Below are 21,313 nucleotides of genomic sequence, written 5' to 3' on the forward strand. Positions count from 1 at the left end.
AAGAGAATCTGTGCCAGACCTGCACAGGTGTTATAGAAAGATGGTGAAGCATCTATTAAAAAAGCATACTATGGAAAAATACATTTAAGTCTTGTAACTTAGTAATGGAGAAACAATTATAGGATTATAGGAGTAGAGACCTGTTCAGGCGGTTTCTGCCTCAAGTATGCTAGACTTTTAGTAAACGGCTGAAAATCTCTGAACCTATCTGGATCACAGCTAAAGACAAAGGTTTTTAGACAATGTTTCTCTGTTTTCCAGTGCGACCACTGAGGAAAATCAAAAATTTAACATTTTGCACAATATATTGTCAAGATGACAGACTGACAAGAATTAATATAGTCAAGTATTTGTTCAGAATGAACCATTCAAACAAGTTCTATCTACAATTTAAAACCTACACCAACCTTACATATTCCTTGTGAAAGTTAACCAAAAATGCACAGAGATCACTGGAGTAACTGCCGGGAAGTCCTGCTACAACTGTGATGACAATCTACAATGGAAGCAAAATACAAAGTGATGGGTCAAATAGATGAAAAATATAAATGTACAACAAATACATTGTAATGCATTGGTGTCACTATTTTACAGTACATATTTTAAATGTAGAAGACAATGGGTCTATAACTCTTGACTTATTTTGCCCAAGAACAGATATAGTGGTGGCTCCAGCATTCTATTAGTGCTTGGGGCTTAGGTCAACACCGGGCATTTCAACAGTGCTGCCAAATCTAGGCTGGCTGATGAGGGGTGATACCCTGAAACCGGTCCCAGGATGCTTGCTTCTGTTCCAGGGAGCACCTGGCTTGGCAGTTCAGATTGGCCGTTTCCCACGAGGAGCAGGGTCAACACTGATTTGCAAATGGCTGCATCTTAACTCGGGTGGCATGGTGAGCAAAAGAATGAGGGATTTAACCCAGATCTCTTGACTGGAGGTGAATGTTTGATTTGTTTCGCATTCCGCCCAACACTTGTGTGTCTTTTGCCAAATTTAGGATGGCTGAATTTAGCTGAGAAAATGGAGTGACTATATGCAAAAGTGGTACAAATGAACAAGTTACTTACCTTCGGTAACAATGTATCTGTAAGAGACATGTTAGTTATAGATTCTTTACCTTAGAATTACCCCCAGGCGTCAGACTGGATCCAGAGAATTTTTCTCTTAGCAGTACCCCTGTGCGTCGGTAGGTGGTGTCGGTTGACTCTGCGTTCGTCGTCTGCGTTGTGGTCGCCGGGATCACGTCGCGATGTCTACTTAGATGCCAAACCTGCGCGCGGACGTCAGTTCTGACAAAACTTTCCACACCAGAAGCACAGAGCCATGCAAGACACTGACCACTGGTACACATAACTAGGGCCTTGGAAGGAAGTCTCTATTCCTAGAAGTCAGATCGTGGAACGGGGGGGATGGGTGGGGCAGTAAGGATTTTATAATTACATACGTCTCTTACAAATACATCGTTACCAAAGGTAACTTGTTCATCTGAAAGAGACTGTTAGTTACAGATACCTTAGAATAGATACCTCAGCAATGCCAACCCGGAGGTGGGTCTGCGAACTAAGTTCACACCGGAAAGTCCTGGAGAACAGAAAGGTCAAAGTAATCATCTCTCCGGACTTGATTGTCAAGGCAATAATGTTTAGTGAACGTGTGCAGTGATGCCCACGTGGCTGCCTGACAGATGTCAAGGAGTGGGACTCCAAGCCCCAAGGCAGTAGTAGCTGCCGTAGCCCTGGAGGAGTCGACATGCAGTCCCAATGGAGCTTCCTTTTTCACCAAGGAGTAGCAGATTTTAATGCAGAGGACAACCCATCTTTTTGTACAGCCTGACCTTTCTTGGCGCCCACATAGCCAACAAAGAGTTCATCGTCCACCCGGAAATCTTTCGTGCGGTCTAGATACAAAGACAGCACACGTTTAGGGTCCGGATGTTGGAGTCTCCCCTCCTCCTTGGAAGGAAGTGGAGGCAGGAAGAAGGTAGGCAAAGTGATGGTCTGTCCTATGTGGAAAGAGGTAAACTCTTTGGGGAAAAAAAAGAGGGCCTTGTAAGAAGGACCACTTTGTCCGGATAAACAGCAAGAAATTGAGGTTTTGAGGATAGAGCTTAAAGCTCACTCACTCTGCGAGCAGAGTTGATGGCAACAAGGAAGGTAGTCTTCAAAGTAAGGAGCCTGATAGGGCAGTTATGTAGAGGCTCGAAGGGAGCACACATAAGGAACTTCAAGACAAGATTCAAGTCTCACTGGGGCATTATGAAAAGAGAAGGAGGAAAGAGATGAGTAATGCCCTTTAGAAATCTATTTACAATAGGGAACTTGAAAAGAGAAGGCTGAACAGAAAGGCGAAGAAAGGCAGATGTGGCCGAAAGGTAGCCCTTAAGAGTGCCCAGGGCAGAGCCCTGCTGGGCTATGGAGAGGGTGAACAAGAGTACCTCCGAAAGGGGGGCAGAAGGGGGATCCACAGCCTTTGATGAGCACCATGCCACAAACTTGTTCCATCTACAGGCGTATACAGACTTGGTTGGGGTACACCTGGCTGCCAAGATGGCATTACAGATTTCAGGCGGAGGGTCAAAAGCTGTCAACTGCCGCCGCTCAATCTCCACGCAATGAGGTGGAGACTGAACAGGTTCGGGTGGAGGACTGGCCCCTGCTGCTGCGACAGAAGATCCTTGCGAAGAGGCAGTCTGATCGGAGGATCGATGGCCATGCTCAAGAGCTCGGGATACCAGACTCTGTGCCCAAATACGGAGCCACAAGAATGACTTAGGCCCGGTCGCGCTTGATCTTCTTCAGCACTCAGGCCAGAAGTGGTACCGGCAGAAAGGCAAATAGGAGGCCTGTGCTCCACTCGAGACGAAAAGCGTCGCAGAACGAGTGCCGCCTTGGAAATTCCAACACACAGAACCGCTGACAATGTGCGTTCTCTTCAGTGGCGAACAGATCTAACCAAGGCTCTCCCCACTGCTGAAAGAGACCTTGCACCACCTCTGAGTAAAGACGCCATTCGTGATCCATCATGCACCGACGGCTGAGCTCGTCTGCCCTGGCGTTCAGAGAACCTGCCAGATGTTGAACCACCAACAAAGCCCGGATGTTACAGCCATGTCCAAAGGCGAAGAGCCTTTTAACATAGGGTCACGACCCCACCCAGCCCTGTTTGTTGCAGTACCACATGACTGTGGTGTTGTCTGTGAACACCTGCACTACTCTTACTTTGATAGAAGGAAGGAATGCCATAAGTGCCAGACGAATCGCCTGGAGCACCAAAAGGTTGATGTGGAGGACGAACTCCACCAGAGACGAGAGTCCTCTGATCTCCGCATCTTCCACGTGACCGCTCCATCCCAGGAGTGACGCATCAGTCACCATTGTCAGCTCTGGTTGGGTAAGGGAGAGGCATATGTTGCTGACCCAATCTTGGTTTGTTAACCGCCATGGCAATTGACATGCAGTTCCCTCCGAGATCTGGACGACGTCGGAAAGATTGTCCTGATTCTCCGCCCACTGTAACTTCAGGTCCCACTCCATGGCCCGCATATGCCACTTGACTTTATCCACCAGCAGGATGCAGGAGGTCATGAGGCCCAGCAGCCTCAGGGTCAGTCTCACCATAATCCGGGATAGAGGCTCAAACATCAGTATCATAGCCCGAATATCCCAGGCTCGCTGTTTGGGAGGATAAGTCTGAAACTGCACCATGTCCAGAACTGCTCCGATGGAAAGGAGCTTCTGAGAGGGAGTCAGGCGTGACTTCAGCACGTTGATAGTGAAGCCCAGCGTGAGCAGGAGGTCCGCCGTAGTCTGGAGGTGGGAGACGATAGCCTGGGGCGAGCCCACCTTCAACAGCCAGTTGAAATACGGGAAGATTGGAACGCCTGATCTGCGCAGATGAGCAGTGACCACCGCCATCACTTTCGTGAACACCCAAGGGGCGCTTGTAAGGCCGAAGGGGAGCACGGAAAACTGAAAATGCTTGTGGGCTACCGTAAACTGTAGGTAATGCCTGTGTTCCGGCAAGACGGGAATATGGAAATATGCGTCCTGCAAGTCCAATGCTACCATCCAGTCCCTGGGCTCATGGGCAGACAGACCTGAGCTTGCGTCAAGATTTTGAACTTCTCCTTCCGGAGGAAGCGGTTGAGGTTCGTGAGATCCAAGATCGGACTCAGTCCTTGGTCCTTCTTGGGTACCAGAAAGAAGTGGGAGTAGCAACCACGACCTACTTCTGGGACAGGAACTCGTTTGATGGCTCCCTTGAAAACAGTCACCCAGGCCCTAGTCAGCAGCAGACTCGACTACGGAAATGCCCTCTACGCCGGAGCCTCGTCCAAGCTCATCAACAGACTGCAGAGAATTCAGAACGCCTCTGCACGCCTGATCCTCGACGTCCCGCGCCGCGACCACATCACCGCCAGCCGCGCAGGGGCTGAACAGCTTGCGCCGGCCTGTGGCTCTGGGTGGGACGTGGCGGGGCACCCCTAACGCAGCCACGAAAGGGGCAAACAGCAGACTGCGCAGACCTGGTGGTGGAGAGGCCCAAGGACTTGGCCATAATCCGAGAGTCCTTAAAGCGCTCTAGCGCGTTGTCTGCCTTGTCGCCGAACAGGTGACGGCCGTCAAAAGGCATGTCCATAAGAGTGGATTGGACATCCCCTGAAAAACCAGTCAACCTCAACTAGGTGTAGTGTGAAAGGGCTACCAATGTGGAAATCGTCCTGCCTAGCGCGTCGGCGGTATCCAGCCCACATCAAATGGTAAACTTTGCTGCGTCTCTCCCCTCAGCAAATGCACAGGAGAGCACGGCCTGGGGCACTTGCGCCACAGTATCGCCACAGTATCCCACACGGAGTGGGTTTAATGGCCCAACAGGCAGTGTTTGCCGACCGCAGTCCCAAGCTGGAGGAAGAAAGCATCTTCTTCCCACGATGGTCCTGCTTTTTGGATTTCCTATCAGGTGGTGCGTTAGGGAATGCGCCTTTGGATGTAGAGGCTTGGACCACCAAGCTCTCAGGGGTGGGGTGTTGGAGAGGAAAGTGGAGTCGCCCGGAGCCGGGTGGTGGCATCAGGCAATCATCCTATACACAGGAGCCCCTGTGTTGGGCCTGGACCAGATGCCCAAAAGGATGTCAGTGATGGCTTTATTAAACAGTAGCAGGGACTCCGAAGAGCTCGCTGCCGGCTTAAGCACCTCTGTCAGGAGGTTAGTGCTGACTGCCACCGTAGGTAGCTTGAGGTGGAGAGCCTCGGCCGCCCTACGCAACATGGGCTAACATCTCCCAAGGAACACACAGAACGACCACCGAAATCAAGGAGGAGGACGGAGGCCTGCAAGAAGCCACTGAATCGCAGAATCTGCGTGAGTGTTAAACAGAAGCACTCCGTCAAAGGGCAAATCAACCAAATGCTCCCGGATATTTTCTGTGAAGACCCCATCGCGCAACCAGGCATTGCGGCGGAGGGCAACCTAACACGCCATAGCACAGGCAAGACAGTCCACGACAACCAAAGCTGAACGCAGAATATACAACGCCAACTCTCGACCATCGAGCACACGACTCCGCAAGTCCACCCCAGCGCCCTCCCCGGAGATTCAGGGCAGAAGCGCCTCCGCGGTATCCCAGAGGGCAGAAGTAGCTCTAGCCAGAACACAGAGCGTGTTGAGCACACGCAGAGCGGCACTCGCAGAGGCAAAAACATTAAGCCCCCAAGAGTCTAACCAACGGGCCTGCCGCGACAGTTGGAGCAATACCGAGGGAAAAGACGTAAAGGCAGCCTGAAGAACAGGGCCCTGGGCGGAGGGATGGGAAGAAAGGCAAGCGGGCCATGAGGAGCCGGCCGGAGGCGACGAAGCAGCAGGGGAGGTACCGGATCCCCCGAAGCAGGTTGTCCCCAGGCCCCCAAGAAGGAATCATGGAGCGAGGCTTCAAAAGGAAGCAAGGGCTCCCCCCCACCAGAGCCCTGGTGGAGGACCTCCAACAAATGGTCAGGAGGCACCTGCGCGATCGACAAGCTCATCTGTAAGATACCAGCGGCCCTGGCGACAGCCCGGACAAAGGCGACGCCCGCATCCGAGGGACCCCGCAAAGGCGAGAGCAAATAGTCTGTGGGCGAATACTGCAGGCTGAGCCACCAGTCCCCACGCTCCGGCGTAGGGAGGGAAGGCTCGCCCAGGAAGGACGGGAACCCCACTGACGAGTGAGGAACCTGAGGGCCCTCCGGAAAAGAAGTGACAGCCGCAGGGGCGGCCCCACGCAAGGGGCAGAACAGCAGTCCCGGGAACCGCAGCGACGGGGTAGAGCTAGCCCCAGAAGGCGACGGAGAGAAAGTAACGCGGCACCCGGACTCCGGCGAGGAGCAAACCAAAAGATGGCAATCGTCCAGAGACGAAGGAACGTCCAGGGAAGAGTCAACGTGCCCACGCTGAACCGGCGCCGGAGAGACCTCGACGGGAGCCGGGACATACGTCACCGGGGCCGGAGCATCCGCCACCGGCATCGGCGCGTCCCCAGGAGGGGCCAGACCCACCTCCAAAACCACCAGTCGCGCAGGAAAGGTTGAACTCGGCGAGGCCAAGGCATGACCCCGGAGGAGCCCACCGCTGGCGAAGAGGGAGGTGGTGAGATCAATCTCCGACCCGGCCTCAACCCGCGGCGCCATCCGGGCACCAGCTCAGCCTCCAGTAAGGCAGCCGCCTGTCCAGAAGGCCGAGGGGAACCCGGGGACAAGCAAAAGTCCCGGCGACCCCCAGCGACGCCACAGGGAACCCCGCAGGGCTTTGCGGCGATGCAGGTGCGCCGTGGGTCGAGGAGGGGAACCCCAAAGGGAGGTACCACATCAACCGCTCCTGAAGCCACACCTGGCAGCGCCGGGGACAGATTGCCGGTGACTCCACAGCCGGCCCCGCGTGAGGTGAGGGGACCGCGGAAGTCTCAGGGGGAGGGGTGGGGCGGAGGGAGGCCTGCAGAGCCGTAGCGTAGGCCTCCATCTGAGCCCTGGACACCCCTGCGCCGGATAGGGGGCCGACGTCAGAGGACGCACGTCCCAAGAGGAACCTGCGCCCCCGCCAACCGAGGACCAGGCCCCGGAGGCAAACTGGCAGACTTACCCACCGGCGAGCAACAGCCAGGAAGCCACCAGCACAGCCGAAAGCGGCGATTCTTGGACCCCTCCGGGGAAAGGCGCGGGCACGAGGCCGACCTGGACAGGCGGGCCGAAGGCAGCTTCATCCTGCGCTCCCGCCGGGATTTGGACTTGAGCTGCTGGCAGGCGTCACAGTCCGTGGAGTCGTGGTGTTCGCCCAAACACCACATGCAGATGAGGTGGGGGTTCGTCGCCGACATCGGACGCGCACACTTATCACAAGTTTTAAAACCGAAGGCATTGCACACAGTTCCCCAATAAAAATGAGGGAAGGCCTGAAAACAGGCGAGCAGAGCAATCCAGATCTGCGTGGCACGCGGGAAAGAAGAAAACTGATGTCAGCGTGCCGGGGTGGGGCTTACGTAACCTCGCTGAAGTCATGCCCGCGGACGACGTCAGGGCGGAGTCCCGTGGTGCCACCCCCCGGCACGCAGAGATGCTTTGGGAAGAAGAGTTTTCCGGATCCAGTCTCACGCCTGGGGATAATGCTACGTTAAGGAATCTGCGGCTAGTAGTCTCTATCAGATACAGGCACGCAAAACAGGCAGACGTGGTGCGGATCAGTCAGCGACATCAGCCGGCTACAGGAACTGCAAGCTCTGAAACCGGGTATCCCTGACGTGCCCCAAGAGTCGAACACTCAAAATCACGTCGACAAAAGTCAGTCAAAAAGTGACTGGAGGTACCGCTCTCTCCAGCTCTGCGCTGTTTGGCGTGGAAAAAGAAAGAACTGACGTCAGCGCGAGGGCAGCCTCTAAGTAGCTGCCGCTACGTCATCGCGGCGACCACAACATCAACGATGAACATGAGGCCGACCAACGCCAACTTTCGAAGCGCAGGGGTACTGCTGACGAAAACATTCTCCGGATGCAGTCTGACCCCGGGGGGAAATTCCAAGGTAAGGAATCTATAACTAACTATTTCTTTCAGATAAGCTTTTCAAAACAGTGGAAGTTACTGTTAGATTACTTTTTCTACTCAGTGTGATATGCCTAGATAGCACACTGGGACATTTCCTAGAGAAAAGGTAAGTCAAGCAGTTTTTAGTTATTTGCAGTTTTTCAAGTTCTCATACAAAACCAACTTCACACTTCGAACAATTTTCAAAGAAAAACAGTCAATGTATTCCTATGGAGACAATGTGGTTATCGTGTAACAGGTAAGTACTTGGTTGTGGGAGTTGGTATTCTGGGATTAGGACCAGGGTTCCACCAGGGTCAAGGATGCACTCTTAAAGCACCCTCAGCAGCACTAGGTCGGCTGGGTGCAGAGTGTTGAGCAACAGGCAAGCAGACCACAGGGCTGTGGGAGCAAAGCTCCTAGGGTTTAGGTCAGGGCAAATAGGGAACAAAATTCGCACCAAAAGGTGCACCCTCAGCGCCACTAGGGCGGCTGGGTGCAGGGCAGGTGCCCTGTTTTCAATGGAGAAATTCCAGTTTGCAAAAGCACTGCAGGCAGGGAGATGAAGGACTTCTCGGTGCGACCACCCATTCGAGAGGTAAGTTGGGACGCTAAGGGTTGGGTAGGCACCGCTGGTTTGGGCACACAAGGCCGTGGGGCGTCGGGTGCAGGGGTGCCTTTTGGGGTCGGATCTTACCAGCTCCGGGTCGCGGTCAGGGGGGCCTTCTGGATTTAGGCTGCAGGTGTCGGCTGGAGGCTTGAGGCAGGTCAGGGGTCGCCGGATCTCGGGTCAGGATAACCGGGGGGGACCTCCTCGTTGTGTTTTTCCACTCGAGCTCCGGCCGGGTTCGGCGGGAGCAGAGTGGGCTGGATTTGTGGTCTCTGGCTGCTGCCAGAGGTTGCAGTTGAACAGATCAGGTGTTCACTGGAGAAGAAGAAGTCTTTGGAAGTGAAGGCAGGTCCTTCGGGGTTTTTGAGGTTGCTGGCTGCAGGACACACCAAGATTTCACAGGAGCAGGTTCGAGGGGAGACAGGACGGTAGGGCGGGGGCCAAGTCAGTGGGCGTCTTCCTCTTTTTAGTTGGCTGCACGGCTGTTCGGTTCTTCTTCTTCTTGTCAGGCTAGATATGAGGAAGCAAGGTTCAGGGGGCCCCCTAAATACTAGATTTAGGGGCGTTACAGGTAGGTAAGGGCAGGGACCAATGGGTCCCTTCCCTGGGGTGGGTATACCCCCTATCTTGCCAACTTCCAATGGGAGGGGGGCAGGAGCCTGTCCCTGGTTGGCTAGGTCCCCCCCATCCTCAAGATGGCGAGGACTCAGAGTTGTGCTTCACCTCGCCTCCCCCACCTGAGGGGTGGAGTTGGCAGAGGTGGGCACACCTCTTTCCCTCACTTGTTTTTCCCGCTGGTTCTCCCGCCCAAAGTGGGGGGTAGAACCAGTGGGGACCAGTTGCTGAAAGCAGCAAATGGTCTGGGGAGGCTCACAAAGGCGGCATGCCTTTCAAGCTTTCCCTTCATGAACCCTGCCCATCCTGGGGGAGGAGGCTTGGCACCTCGTCCCAGGATGTGCATTGTTTCCGGCCCCAGAGAGCGGCAGGCTCTCGACCCAGGAATCCACAAACATGTCTGTTTGTGGCAGAGTAACCAGCCACTCAGTCAGGTCACTAGAAGTTGGTCGAGTTTCAGGGGGCATCTCCAAGATGCCCTCTGTTGTGCATTTTACATTAAATCCCACACTGGCATCAGTGTGGGTTTAATGTGCTGAGAGGTTTGATACCAAACTTCCCTGTCTTCAGTGTAGCCATTATGGTGTTGTGGAGTTCATAATGACAAACTCCCTGCACCATATACTCTTAATGGCAGCACTGCACTTACAATGCTCAGGAATGGACTTGGGCACTGTATGGGTACAGGGCTCATGCACCTGTACTATCACCACTGGCATAGGGCACCCAGCTAGAGGGGTGACTGATGTATGCCAGGGCAGTGGTTTGTGGGCATGGCACACAGGAATGTGTGCCATGTCGACTCTTCACATTGTTCTGCACCAAGAGACGCAGCCTGCATATGAAGTGTGTGAGTGTCAGGGTTCAGGACCTCTAAGGGTGGCACAATAAGTGCTGCAGCCCTTAGAGGCCTTCTCTGGTCACAGTGCCCTGGGTACCCGTGGTACCATTTACCAGGGGCCGACATGTGGCCAGAGATGCCAATTGGGTTTAGGCTTCAATGCAGTTTTAGCGAAATAACATAGGCCCAGGGTACCTTATTAGCAGGAGCCCAGGGCACACTCAGTCAAAGAACATCAGCAATTCAGTAAAAAGTGGGGGCATGCCATGCAAGAAAAAGGGAACTTCCTCACGATTCGATTCATAAACTTTATTCGATTCAAAAAGAAAGAATCATAAAAGTATACAGAACACCACTAGAAAATCATTCTACAATTTGTACATTAAAAGAATAAAAAGAAAAATGTGTACAATTTTACATCATTTGTCAGAAAGCAATGGGAACCATAAAAGGTTTTTAGACCAAACTAACTATACCGTTTCCTGATCTGGAGAGACAATCTTATAAAACTTAACAGAGCACAACATACTCCAGGAGATGATAATGATAACAAGTAGTCATAGCCTTCTTTATAATTACACGGTTGCTGTTCTTTTAGAATAGGCTTAATAAACCTACTCCTTGGTTCCTTATATAAAGGACAAATAAGAACAATATGGATAGTACTTTGACTAACTTTGTTAATGCAAGGACAAGGGGGCAGCCGCTCACACCAACCCCCTTGTTTTGGAAAGGCAAAAAGAAAATGAAGTGTGTTTAGTCTAAATCTTGTCAGGTAAAAATGCCATTGCACATGAGTGGTAAATGTTAGATAAAATTGGTACTGTAGTTTGCCCAAGCAGTTTATTGACTGGTCTAGACATGACATGCTTAAACTTTTACAATAACTTTTTTTAATTAGAGTTTTTATGTCTCCCTGTATTTTTTCGGGGTTGTCATAAAAGTGGCCCAGACCTATTCTGTGCAAAGTATCGCTGACGTATGAAAGCCATGGGATCTGCATTGCATGGTTAAGATTTTTGCAGTCTTGGAGGATATCTTTAGAGAGCTGGAGTTCTTCTGATAAGGGCGAAATGCGAATGATGTCAGTCACATATTCCATTCCCATCTCAGTGTGACAAACTGTTAGATGAACCTGATGTGATTGACAACAAACGCTTCATAAATTTGTTTTCCATGACCTGGGTCATGGCTGGGCTTTCTGTACCCCAGACCCCTGCCCCATAAGTGGCCACAGATAAGCATTTTGCTCTATACAAGCTTTTTAATTGTGCAACCGGTTTTTGCCCTAGTTTACTACAAGAGCGAAAAAGACCCTCTATGGATCGACTAGTACTTTGTACTCGCGCCTTCATCAAGGGGACCCAACTCAATTTACTGTTAAAAAGATTTCCCAAGTAATTAAAATTATCCACTTTTTCAATGGTGTTGTTGGTTACCATAAACTTACGGGTTTTTGTCCCTTTTGGACCACAGACCATTGCGAAAGATTTTGCAAAGTTTACCTTTAGGTCCAGGTCCAACATGAAGTTATGAAATGCATCCAGACAAGTCTGCATGCTATTTGCTGTAAGGGTCATTAATACCGTATCATCGGCATAAGATAACATAGGAATCTTCTTGCCGTTTACCTTTGGGAAATCAGAGCAATGATCCAACAAGTACTTTTCCAGGCCATTTGTATAAACTAGGAACAAAAAAGGCGCTAAAATGCAACCTTGTCGCACACCCTCAGTTGAGGGGATAGATTTTGTTTATTCCCCCCTGGCCCAAACCTTATTGCCACAGTTGTAGCTACATGTAGTCTGCGGAGCAGGGTAACCAAGGGTTCCTCAAAACCCATATCCTCCATCATTCGCCATAATTTTTTTTCTACAAACAGTGTCAAAGGCACTGGATAAGTCCATGAAGGCCAGATGAACAGAAGAATTCCTGGCCTTCATGTACTTACTCATAATCAGTGCCAAGTTTAGACACTGTTCGATTGTTCCCTTTCCTCTTCTGAATCCATATTGGGAATCTACAATTAGGCCCACAGAGTCTGCCCACGTCTCCAATCTAATAAGGATTATACTTCCCAATAATTTACATGATGCGTCAATTAATGATAATGGGCGATAACAACGAGGGTCGCTCTTATCACCTTTCTTGAAAATCGGCACCACCATTGCCTCCTTCCAGGATAGGGGAATACGACCAACAATAACCGCTTTAAATACATTTAGCAGCAATGGGGCCCATACAACAATGTTATGTTTAAAAAAGTCCAATGGCACTGCATCTGGGCCAGGGGCTTTTAGTGGGACACCTTTCCTCAAGGCCTCTTCAACTTCCTGCAATGTAAGCGAAGAACTAAGCAAAGAAGCTGTCAACGAGAACTCCATATCCTTTGTTTCATTCTGCGGTCCTAAGAGCGCTAGTGAATTGGGATTAAAAATTGCCCCAAAATGTGCCTCCCATGTCTCACCTGTTATCTGCATCACCATATTATCTTTATCATTGCTAGAAAATAGGGGGCGATTAACCACTTCCCAAAAAAGCTTGCTGTCTTTTAATTCCGAGGCCTTCTCTAAATCATCCCAAGCGAGGTTTTTTTTAAGTCCAACTTCCGTTTTCTAATTGCCTCTTTGTAGGCTCCTCTAGCCGTTTTTACCAGCTCCTTATTCCTTGGTTTTTGTTGCAAAGCCATTTTTAATGATTTTAGAGAGGCAGAACATACAGCATCAAACCATTTAAAACCCTTGATCTTGTCATTACCAATTGGTTTTTTAAGATACTCTGCCACATTTCCACATAGGATTTCAAAGTTCGTAATACCAATTTCAGGGTCAGTTGTTGATAATAAACAGGACTCAATTTCGGAGCTACTGGCACTTAAAACCTCCGCCTCTAACCCAATTGCGTCTACTTTCCCCCACTTCAAGATAACACCTTGGTTCCTATTATATTTTATAGGTTGGTCCCAGATTGGGTGCCTTGTGCTAACAGGGGGGCATAATGTTAGAATCAGAGGGTTGTGATCGCTTGCCAAATTTGCAAGCGTCTCAAGTTTATCAATGTATTGAGAATAACCACTGGACACAATGGCAAAGTCAATAACACTCATCGAGCCTCTAGTTCCCTGAAAAGTTGGTATTGGGAGGGAATTTGGGGCAACCCATGGTTCCATTATACATAAATCGTTAATTACAATAATGTTATTTAACGCATCACCATGGGGTGTGTGCTTAAAATGTTGCACAGGTTGTTCATTTAGATCTTCCAAGCCACATACATTTGACCCACCAAATTTACACAATGAACAGTTGAAATCACCAACCCAAATGATGAAAAGAAGGGGTAAATCGCTACGCACCTTGGATATAGCTTCCTGCAAGCTCACAATTACAGATATTTCATTTTTATCAAAGACATTGTGATAGCAATTAATCAACAATAAGGGCACAGGAAACAGAGATTGTAGCAAAAGTAATTGGTACCAGGGAGTGTCCACTAATTTAGATGTCGTTAAATTATTCAATTTTAGGGAAAGTACAGTCAGTATCCCACCCTTTGCCCTGCCTGCCTGAGATAGCACAGCTAGTACACTAAAGGACTGAAAACCGTCAATATCCTGATCAGTTCTACTCCATGTCTCCTGGAGACACAAGATATCATGGCTACCCGCATAATCCAGCCATGCTTCATCTTGTAGTCTCCCAGAAAGGCCTGCAATGTTCCACGAAATCAGGCGGAACCTTGTTTCCCCTGACGGATTACCTGGATGTTCGATACGGGTGGCCCCATCCAACCTAGGGGTTACAACAAACAAATGATGGACGGAATGCTGACAATGCATACATTCTCCCCCAGTCAAGAGATCTGGGTTAAATCCATCTTTCTTTTGCCCACTACACCACCCCAGTTTAGACATGGCCATATGCAAATCAGTCTTGACCCTGTGCCTCATGGGAACAGTCCAGCCCGAACTGCCAAGCCATGTCTTCCCTGGACCGGAATCAAGCATCCTAGGACCGGTTTCTGGCTATCAGCCGTCATCAGCCAGGATAGCTTGACTCCAGTGGCGTAGTGAGCACGGGTCCCACGTCTGGGAATACCCATCCCACTTAGGGCGAAAAGCGTTACAACAAACAAATGATGGACGGAATGCTGACAATGCATACATTCTCCCCCAGTCAAGAGATCTGGGTTAAATCCATCGTTCTTTTGCCCACTACACCACCCCAGTTTAGACATGGCCATATGCAAATCAGTCTTGACCCTGTGCCTCATGGGAACAGTCCAGCCCGAACTGCCAAGCCATGTCTTCCCTGGACCGGAATCAAGCATCCTAGGACCGGTTTCTGGCTATCAGCCGTCATCAGCCAGGATACCTTGACCCCAGTGGCGTAGTGAGCACGGGTCCCACGTCTGGGAATACCCATCCCACTTAGGGCGAAAAGCGTTACAACATCTAAACTGGGGTGGCGTAGTGGGCAAAAGAACGATGGATTTAACCCAGATCTCTGTACTGGGGTGAATGTATGACATTGTTCTGCATTCTGTCCATCATCCTGCATTTAATAGAACGAAGTCCAACCGCGCATCATACTGAAGAGCAGAGTCTCTTTGTATAGTTAGGTGCTTATCAGCCTCTCGATCATCGCCCCCAATTCTACGGGGCTATTATGGAACCCCAATATGTCTGATTCTGACCCAAATAGGTCATGGAACCTTGAACACATTTCCAATTACTTTGGAAATCAGAGGTATTCCTAGCACCCTTGGGTAACCTTATGACCTTAGCATAGCAGTTTAGATAAGCAAATCTATCATCAGTACTGTCCTAGACTGCATCTTACCTGCAATCACCATCGGTTACAAGCGCTTACAGGCACAGACCATCACGGATGTCGGGGCCACAACTACCGCACTGGAGCTGATGGCACCACAGATCCTGTGGTAACTGATGGAGGCACACCAGAAGAGTTCAGTTCAAAGATGGCTAAGATTGCCTTGTGGGTGGCTTCTATTTGTCGCTAAGGTGAAGTACACTTGATGGGCTTGAGCACTAGGATCTGTTTAGATGAGTTACAGCACTTTATCGGCCTTTTATGTTAATTGTGGCACCGATCATGCCTCTCTGGTAAGTAGCTTTGAATAGGCATCCTGGATCTTGTGCGATTCTTCGATAACCTTCTGGGAGGCTATAGCAAGTTGTAGATATCTCTGCAACATTTGTGGCAGGGCTTGAAATCCCAAAGAATGTGGAGGTGACACGAGTTACAAAAAAGAAGAAAAAAATCCTAGATTCAAACTGAAGAAAACCTCAGGTGCTTCAGACCCCACATCTCGTATGGCGCAGAAAAATGTATCTTAAATCAAAGACTTCACAAGCATCTTGTATATGGATACTGATCTCACTTCACATCTTCAATATTCATCAACCGTTGTGCAGCCCCTTCTAGAACATACCTTTAAACTGCAACATAAAGTGGGCCAGGGAATATTACGTTTTAAATACATTTCTCTATGGTGACTGTAAACAACTGGATATTAACAGAGAGTAGTGCAAATATGTACAACTTTATAAAAGAACGAAAGGAAAATGTTTGAAAGAAATCAGAGAGCATCCACCAATGGCACCAGCTGGAGTTATTTCCTTGTAAGGAAAAAGTTAACTGATGCTAAGATGGTCCAATATTTAATATAATACAGGAGCAATGCCATTCACAATTGCAGCATAATGGGTTTATTTTCAGTTTAATAACATGATTTAAATAAATAATTTGAACAATACCTTGTCTTTATCTACGTTGTTAGTAGAAAAAATGTCGGTTTGCTGCATAAGTGTAGGAAAGTGTGTTCTACTTATTGGTTCACGGCACACACTGCCAAAAGTAAAGTGCTGAAAAAAACTGTTGAAAGAAAAAAAGACATTACATTTTGCTAAGAATTTTTTTTGCTTTTTAGAAGAAACAGGAACAACTGCTAAACGAATGATTGACTGTAGGAAAGGGGATTCTTATCTTAGGCGGACAAGTGTCCACCTCAAAGGATAAGGCTACCACCTGCTAGATGTCACTCAAATAAAATAAAGTCCCAGGTAATGCGATACGAACCAGTGACAACGATATCAAAGGCAATAATATTTAAAGAAGTGCATACACAGTAGAAAAAGTAACGTATTTAAGAAGTGCATACACAGTAGGAAAAGTAACAGAAAATACAATAAGATTTCACAACCAATTTTAAAATAAGATCTAACAGACGAAAATATTAATATAGATATACATTTTGGGGGATTTCAGTGAAAAGCACCAAAAAGCGCAATTGATCATCTATAGAAGTGGTAGACCGGGACCCAATGCAGAAAGTGACTATCATTTTGAGAAGGAAAATACTATTTGAGCAGGCCACTACTGAAATTGTAGCCACAGCTATGGGCCCATAGAACAAGTCTGGATCAGAAAGATTTCTTTAGAGTTTTACTAGGGCAAATGCTTCTAATAACATTCTCGATGTAAACAAAGACAAAAGTAAAAAACATTGTTGGGAACGAGGGTATTGTATGACTGTACCAGTGTTAGTACTGAATACAGTTGTCAGTATTCTTCCCATTGATGTACGAGTTACTTACCTTCGGTAACAATGGATCTGGTAGAGACGATTCTAGCCGCAGATTCCTTCACGTATAATTTTCCCCAGGCGTGAGACTGTATCCGGAAACTTTTTGCCACAGCATCCCTGCACGCCGGGGGAGGGGCGACATCACGCGACTCAGGCGTGGTCCGCGCACGTGTCATCTGTGAGGTCACATAAGACGTGCCCCGGCGCGCCCACGGCAGTTTTCTTCGGAGAACTTTTCCGCACCACAACGTGGAACCACCAGATAAAAAACTGTGGGAGCATGGAAACAGTGTGCGAAGAGCAGAAAGATTGGAAAGAAACGGTGACTAACACCACCACCAGGGTAGTGCCAACACCGCAGACCCCAAGGGAAGGGAAAGAAGAGAGAAGAAGAACAAGCAGAAACCTGCGCAGCCACCCTGCCCGCACATAGACAACCTCCCATCCCTGTGCCCCGAATGGAAGATCAGGCATAAAAGTCACGGCACACATAGGAAGCCTGAGCAAGGAAGGGGACCAGTCCCAAGATGGACAGGGACAACAAACCATCAAGCCAACCCAACCTAGAGGGCAACCACCCACAAGGACAAGGGCAAGACATGGCCAGAGGACCCTTAACCAGAGGACAGCATTGGAAGGAGGGGAGGGAGGACACGGATAGAAGCAATCCTCCCCCAAACCTGGAGTAGCCAGAGCAGCAGGGCACCAGCGCACTGAAACCCGATCCTCCAAAGAACCAAGGGAGGAATGAACTGCTCCCAGACAGAGCCACCCGTCAAGAACAAGGAAGGCACTCAGAGGAGACACAACCCCCCCACCGGGAGGCGAGTTCCGAAGACCAACCCAAGGGTCATCGCAGAATAGGGGAGGAAGGGCAGGCCGTGAAGGAATCTGCGGCTAGAATCGTCTCTACCAGATGCATTGTTACCGAAGGTAAGTAACTCGTACATCTGATAGAGACTACTAGCCGCAGATTCCTTCACGTAGAAAAGATACCCTACCAATACCCCCTGGGAAGGAGGATCTGCGAAAGGACCCCACCAGCCAATGCAGAACAGAGGGCCCCACAGGAGACCAGATCTGTGGACCAGGTAGAACCTCGCCCCTGCCAGGCCAAGGGAACCCCCTCAAGCAGAACCCCACTGACCCCAAGGGGATGTAGGAGGGAAAGAAGGATGAAGAGGCTCGTAAACTCAAAGCAGAGGAACCAAGGGCAAGGGCTGAGAGGTCGAAGCACCTCACTCCCCCACAAGGCAGCATAGCCTCCGTAGAATGCAGAGACAGGACGACGGAAGAAGAAGAAGAAGAAGCCTAGAGATCCCATGGAAACTAGGGAGAAGAAGGCGAGCCCACTCCAGATGGAGAGCAGCCTGTTAGCCAGAACAATACCCGCAGTCAAGGCCAGTAGCAAGAAGAACAGCCCGAGGCCCCAGAAAGACCAAGTAGGCAACGTCTGGCAAGGGACATCCGAGACCGCAGAACGGAAGCAGGGAGAGGCCCGGGCCACCACCACAAGTGGCCGCGCACACGACCTCAGGGAGCAAAAGCAACCTACGTAAACACCAAGGAGAACAGGTACCCGATGGCGACCAGAACCCTCCAGCAGAGCACAAGCCATATGACAGCTACCATAACCCCATATACGGCACATGAAGTCCCAATATATGGGAACCCTCTTTGGAAGAACTTCCACAGCAGAGGAAGAAACAAAAGAACCACGGGGAAAAAAACATCCCCGCTACAGGCTTGACAGCAGCCCAAGCAAAGCAGAAGGCCCAATCTCAGGGCCAAGTCTGCGCAACAACTCCTGCAGAATGTAGGAGAGTAGGGTCTGCAATCCTATGATCACCCAGATTTTTTGCTTTTGCTTCATTGGTTTACGACTTTCCCCGGCTGTGGGCCTGCCAATCAGACCCACAGCCTAGCTGTTCTCTCTCGAAATTAACACACATGTACATTAGGTGCATCCACCAATTGGAACTGGGCCGCCTTGTCAGTCCCTGTCTCAGCATACCACAGGTATCCAGGGCATCGGTGTACCCAGGGCCTACCAGGGGCTGCAGCATGTATTATGCCACCCCTGGAATGGCCGCCCAAATCTGACACAACTGGCTGCACGACAGCTGGGGCAACGTGGTGTAATCACCCGTTGCTGTAGGTGTAGTATTCCTACACCTAACCCTAAAATGGACACATGGATTCCTATCAGTAACTCCTATGGCAGGCCTTATCAATCCTGAAGGCAGAGTGCAGGGAATCATGTGGGACGGTGCTCTGGCGCGAGCTGAGCCCGTCGACGGCTTGCGGAACCAGGTCCTAATAGCCGTTCCATGGTGACGCGGGCCAACTACTTTTAAATGCATTATAATCCTTGCGGTTATTTTCTAACTTTGGCATCGCATCACCTACACATGTCGAGTAAGGTGTCATACGAATTGGAATACGAACCCCTCGCCAGTTCTGGCGACGGGGTTAGCGTTCCCCCCTTTTAGAGGGGCACGACATGGAAGTAACCTTGAACCCCGGTTAAAGTTGACTCAAGCCTCAGCATCACAAAATGGATGCTGCCACCAGACACAAGTCTGACCTCCTGCTGCTGGGAGACCTTCCAGCGAGGGGAGCTTGGACAAAGGGTTTCCTGTCGAGGGCGGTGTTAGCACCATCCCAGACAGGGTTTGTGTATCCCAGGTAGGCAGGGCTGAAAGGAAGGTGATTGCCAGTGGCACCCCGGTGCTCACTGTGCATAGCCCGGCTCAAACCAGTTTCGGGGGCACACCAGCCCCTGAGCTGGGGCGAAGCCGGACAAAGGAGAGGGGTGTAACCACCCCCCTCCTGGCTCCACCCATAGGTAGAACCTAGTCACGGGCCAGCCCCTTTTCTTAGAATAAAGGTAGGAGCGAGTCCCCTTCCCAAATTGGATAATTCTGAATCTTGAACTACTTTCCACGAAAGGAACTCTTGACTATTTCTGAAGACTCTCCCTTGTGGCTAAGGAGTAGCCACCCTGCACCAGCAGGCACCACCTAAGCGCTTGCGGTTTGCTGTAAGTCTCTCCTACGGATCAAGACTGCCCAGCTCGACGAGACCCGAGTTCCCTGCCATCTCTGACCTTTTACCTCCCTCATCAGCCCAGCTGAGAGCCGTAGGTGTGACGAGACTTGCGGGACCGGCCATCTTCAGAACCTGCACGACGCTTATCTAGCACGCCCACCGAGGGACCCTCGAGTGAGTGCACCTAGGGTTTGAGAAGCCCTAACCTTGAGCAGCTCCAGCACCGAAGTCTGCCTCCCCAGCATCCACGAGATCTGCGTGGGGGCCCTTCCGCTCCTTGCTGTTCACCGCGTTGTTCGACCACTTGCCGACCGGCTTGTGGCCCTCTTCACGACGCACCACGATTGTTTCATCACTAGTCTGGTTGCTCCAGACTGGCTCTTGCTCCCCTTCAACAGAGGAGTACCACGGACCCTCCTGGTCCACTCCAGACGCCATCTTGACTCCACCGCGTGGGTTTGCCACTGCCAAGATCCGCTGCCCCATTCCTGGGCCCAGCATCATCGACAGCAGATACCTTCGTGGGACAGCTCGCCCTCCATCCTGGTCGCCACCGCGCCTCCTGGTCCGAGGAACAGCCGAGTCCGACGTCATCCACTCACCTGGTCGAGGTGACTTCAGCCGGTACCCTCCTGGTGCCCACACGATCGCTGGCTAGCGGTTGAGAACTGAGTCCCCTCTGCTTTCAGGTTTCCTTAAACACCGATCCAGGCTTGGATCTCGCTGAACATCGACACTGGTCGCCTGCCAGCAACTCTTCTTTCAGGCTCCTGAGACTACAACGAGGACTTCCGACATCTTGCCGAACCTTCCACCGCCGCAGCCTCTGGGCTAGGTAACTCGAGCATTTCGGTGCTCCATCGCAGGTTCGCTTTACAAGTGTCCAGTTCCTTTTTCGTTTAGTCCCACTGATCGGATCACCCCGGAATCAGTAACTTTAGACTTTCTAACTTCTCCCCTTCCACTTGCAGTGTAATGGTTTCGTGCCCTCGGGCATTTGTGTAAATTGTGCAACCAGAAGTATTTTCCTAAGAGTTTTGTATTGTGCTTAGCTCCCTGACTCATAAAGAGCCAGGGTAGTCTTGTTATAAATAAATATCCTTTATTTTCATAACAACTTGTGTGGTGTCCTTTCACTTGGTGTTCAAGGGGTATATGTGATGGTAAACAGCTGGCTTAACACGCCCTCTAGAGTTTAGCCTAAGACTGCTCGTATCCACGCTACTAGGATAGCTGGTCTATAAGGTTGACTTACAACCAATCATCAATAAGGGTTGTTTGGAATGATACACAGTGATCACTAGAATAGTGAGCACTACATATCAGGCCAACTTCTCACACAGAACTCACACACAACAACAAGGGGCCATCCAGCAGCCAACAATGCCTAAGTCCCAAGGAAGGATGTAAACGGCCAGAAAAACATACTTCACAACCATAACCGCCGGCCTAAGAAGGCCGAAAAGCAACCCAAACTCAGAAGTCACTGAGGAGGGGACGGAGGAGGAGGAGGACGGAACCCTGCCAAGAGCCTCTGGATG

General features: G+C 50.2%; 1 protein-coding gene across 1 annotated transcript in view; it reads right to left on the reverse strand.

Moving 5' to 3' along the window:
- Positions 1-21,313, reverse strand: part of DNAAF9 (dynein axonemal assembly factor 9) — a 1,049,036-nt gene that overhangs the window by 361,204 nt on the left and 666,519 nt on the right. The window contains exons 25-26 of the mRNA XM_085642690.1: positions 15,892-16,009; positions 408-496 (exon numbers count right to left, since the gene is read on the reverse strand). Of these exons, the coding sequence (XP_085498816.1) occupies positions 408-496; positions 15,892-16,009 (207 nt within the window). The remainder of the gene's footprint in view (positions 1-407; positions 497-15,891; positions 16,010-21,313) is intronic.

This window comes from Triturus cristatus, chromosome 2_2, assembly GCF_964204655.1.
Source record: "Triturus cristatus chromosome 2_2, aTriCri1.1, whole genome shotgun sequence".
In the NCBI taxonomy this organism is placed as follows: Eukaryota; Metazoa; Chordata; class Amphibia; order Caudata; family Salamandridae; genus Triturus; species Triturus cristatus.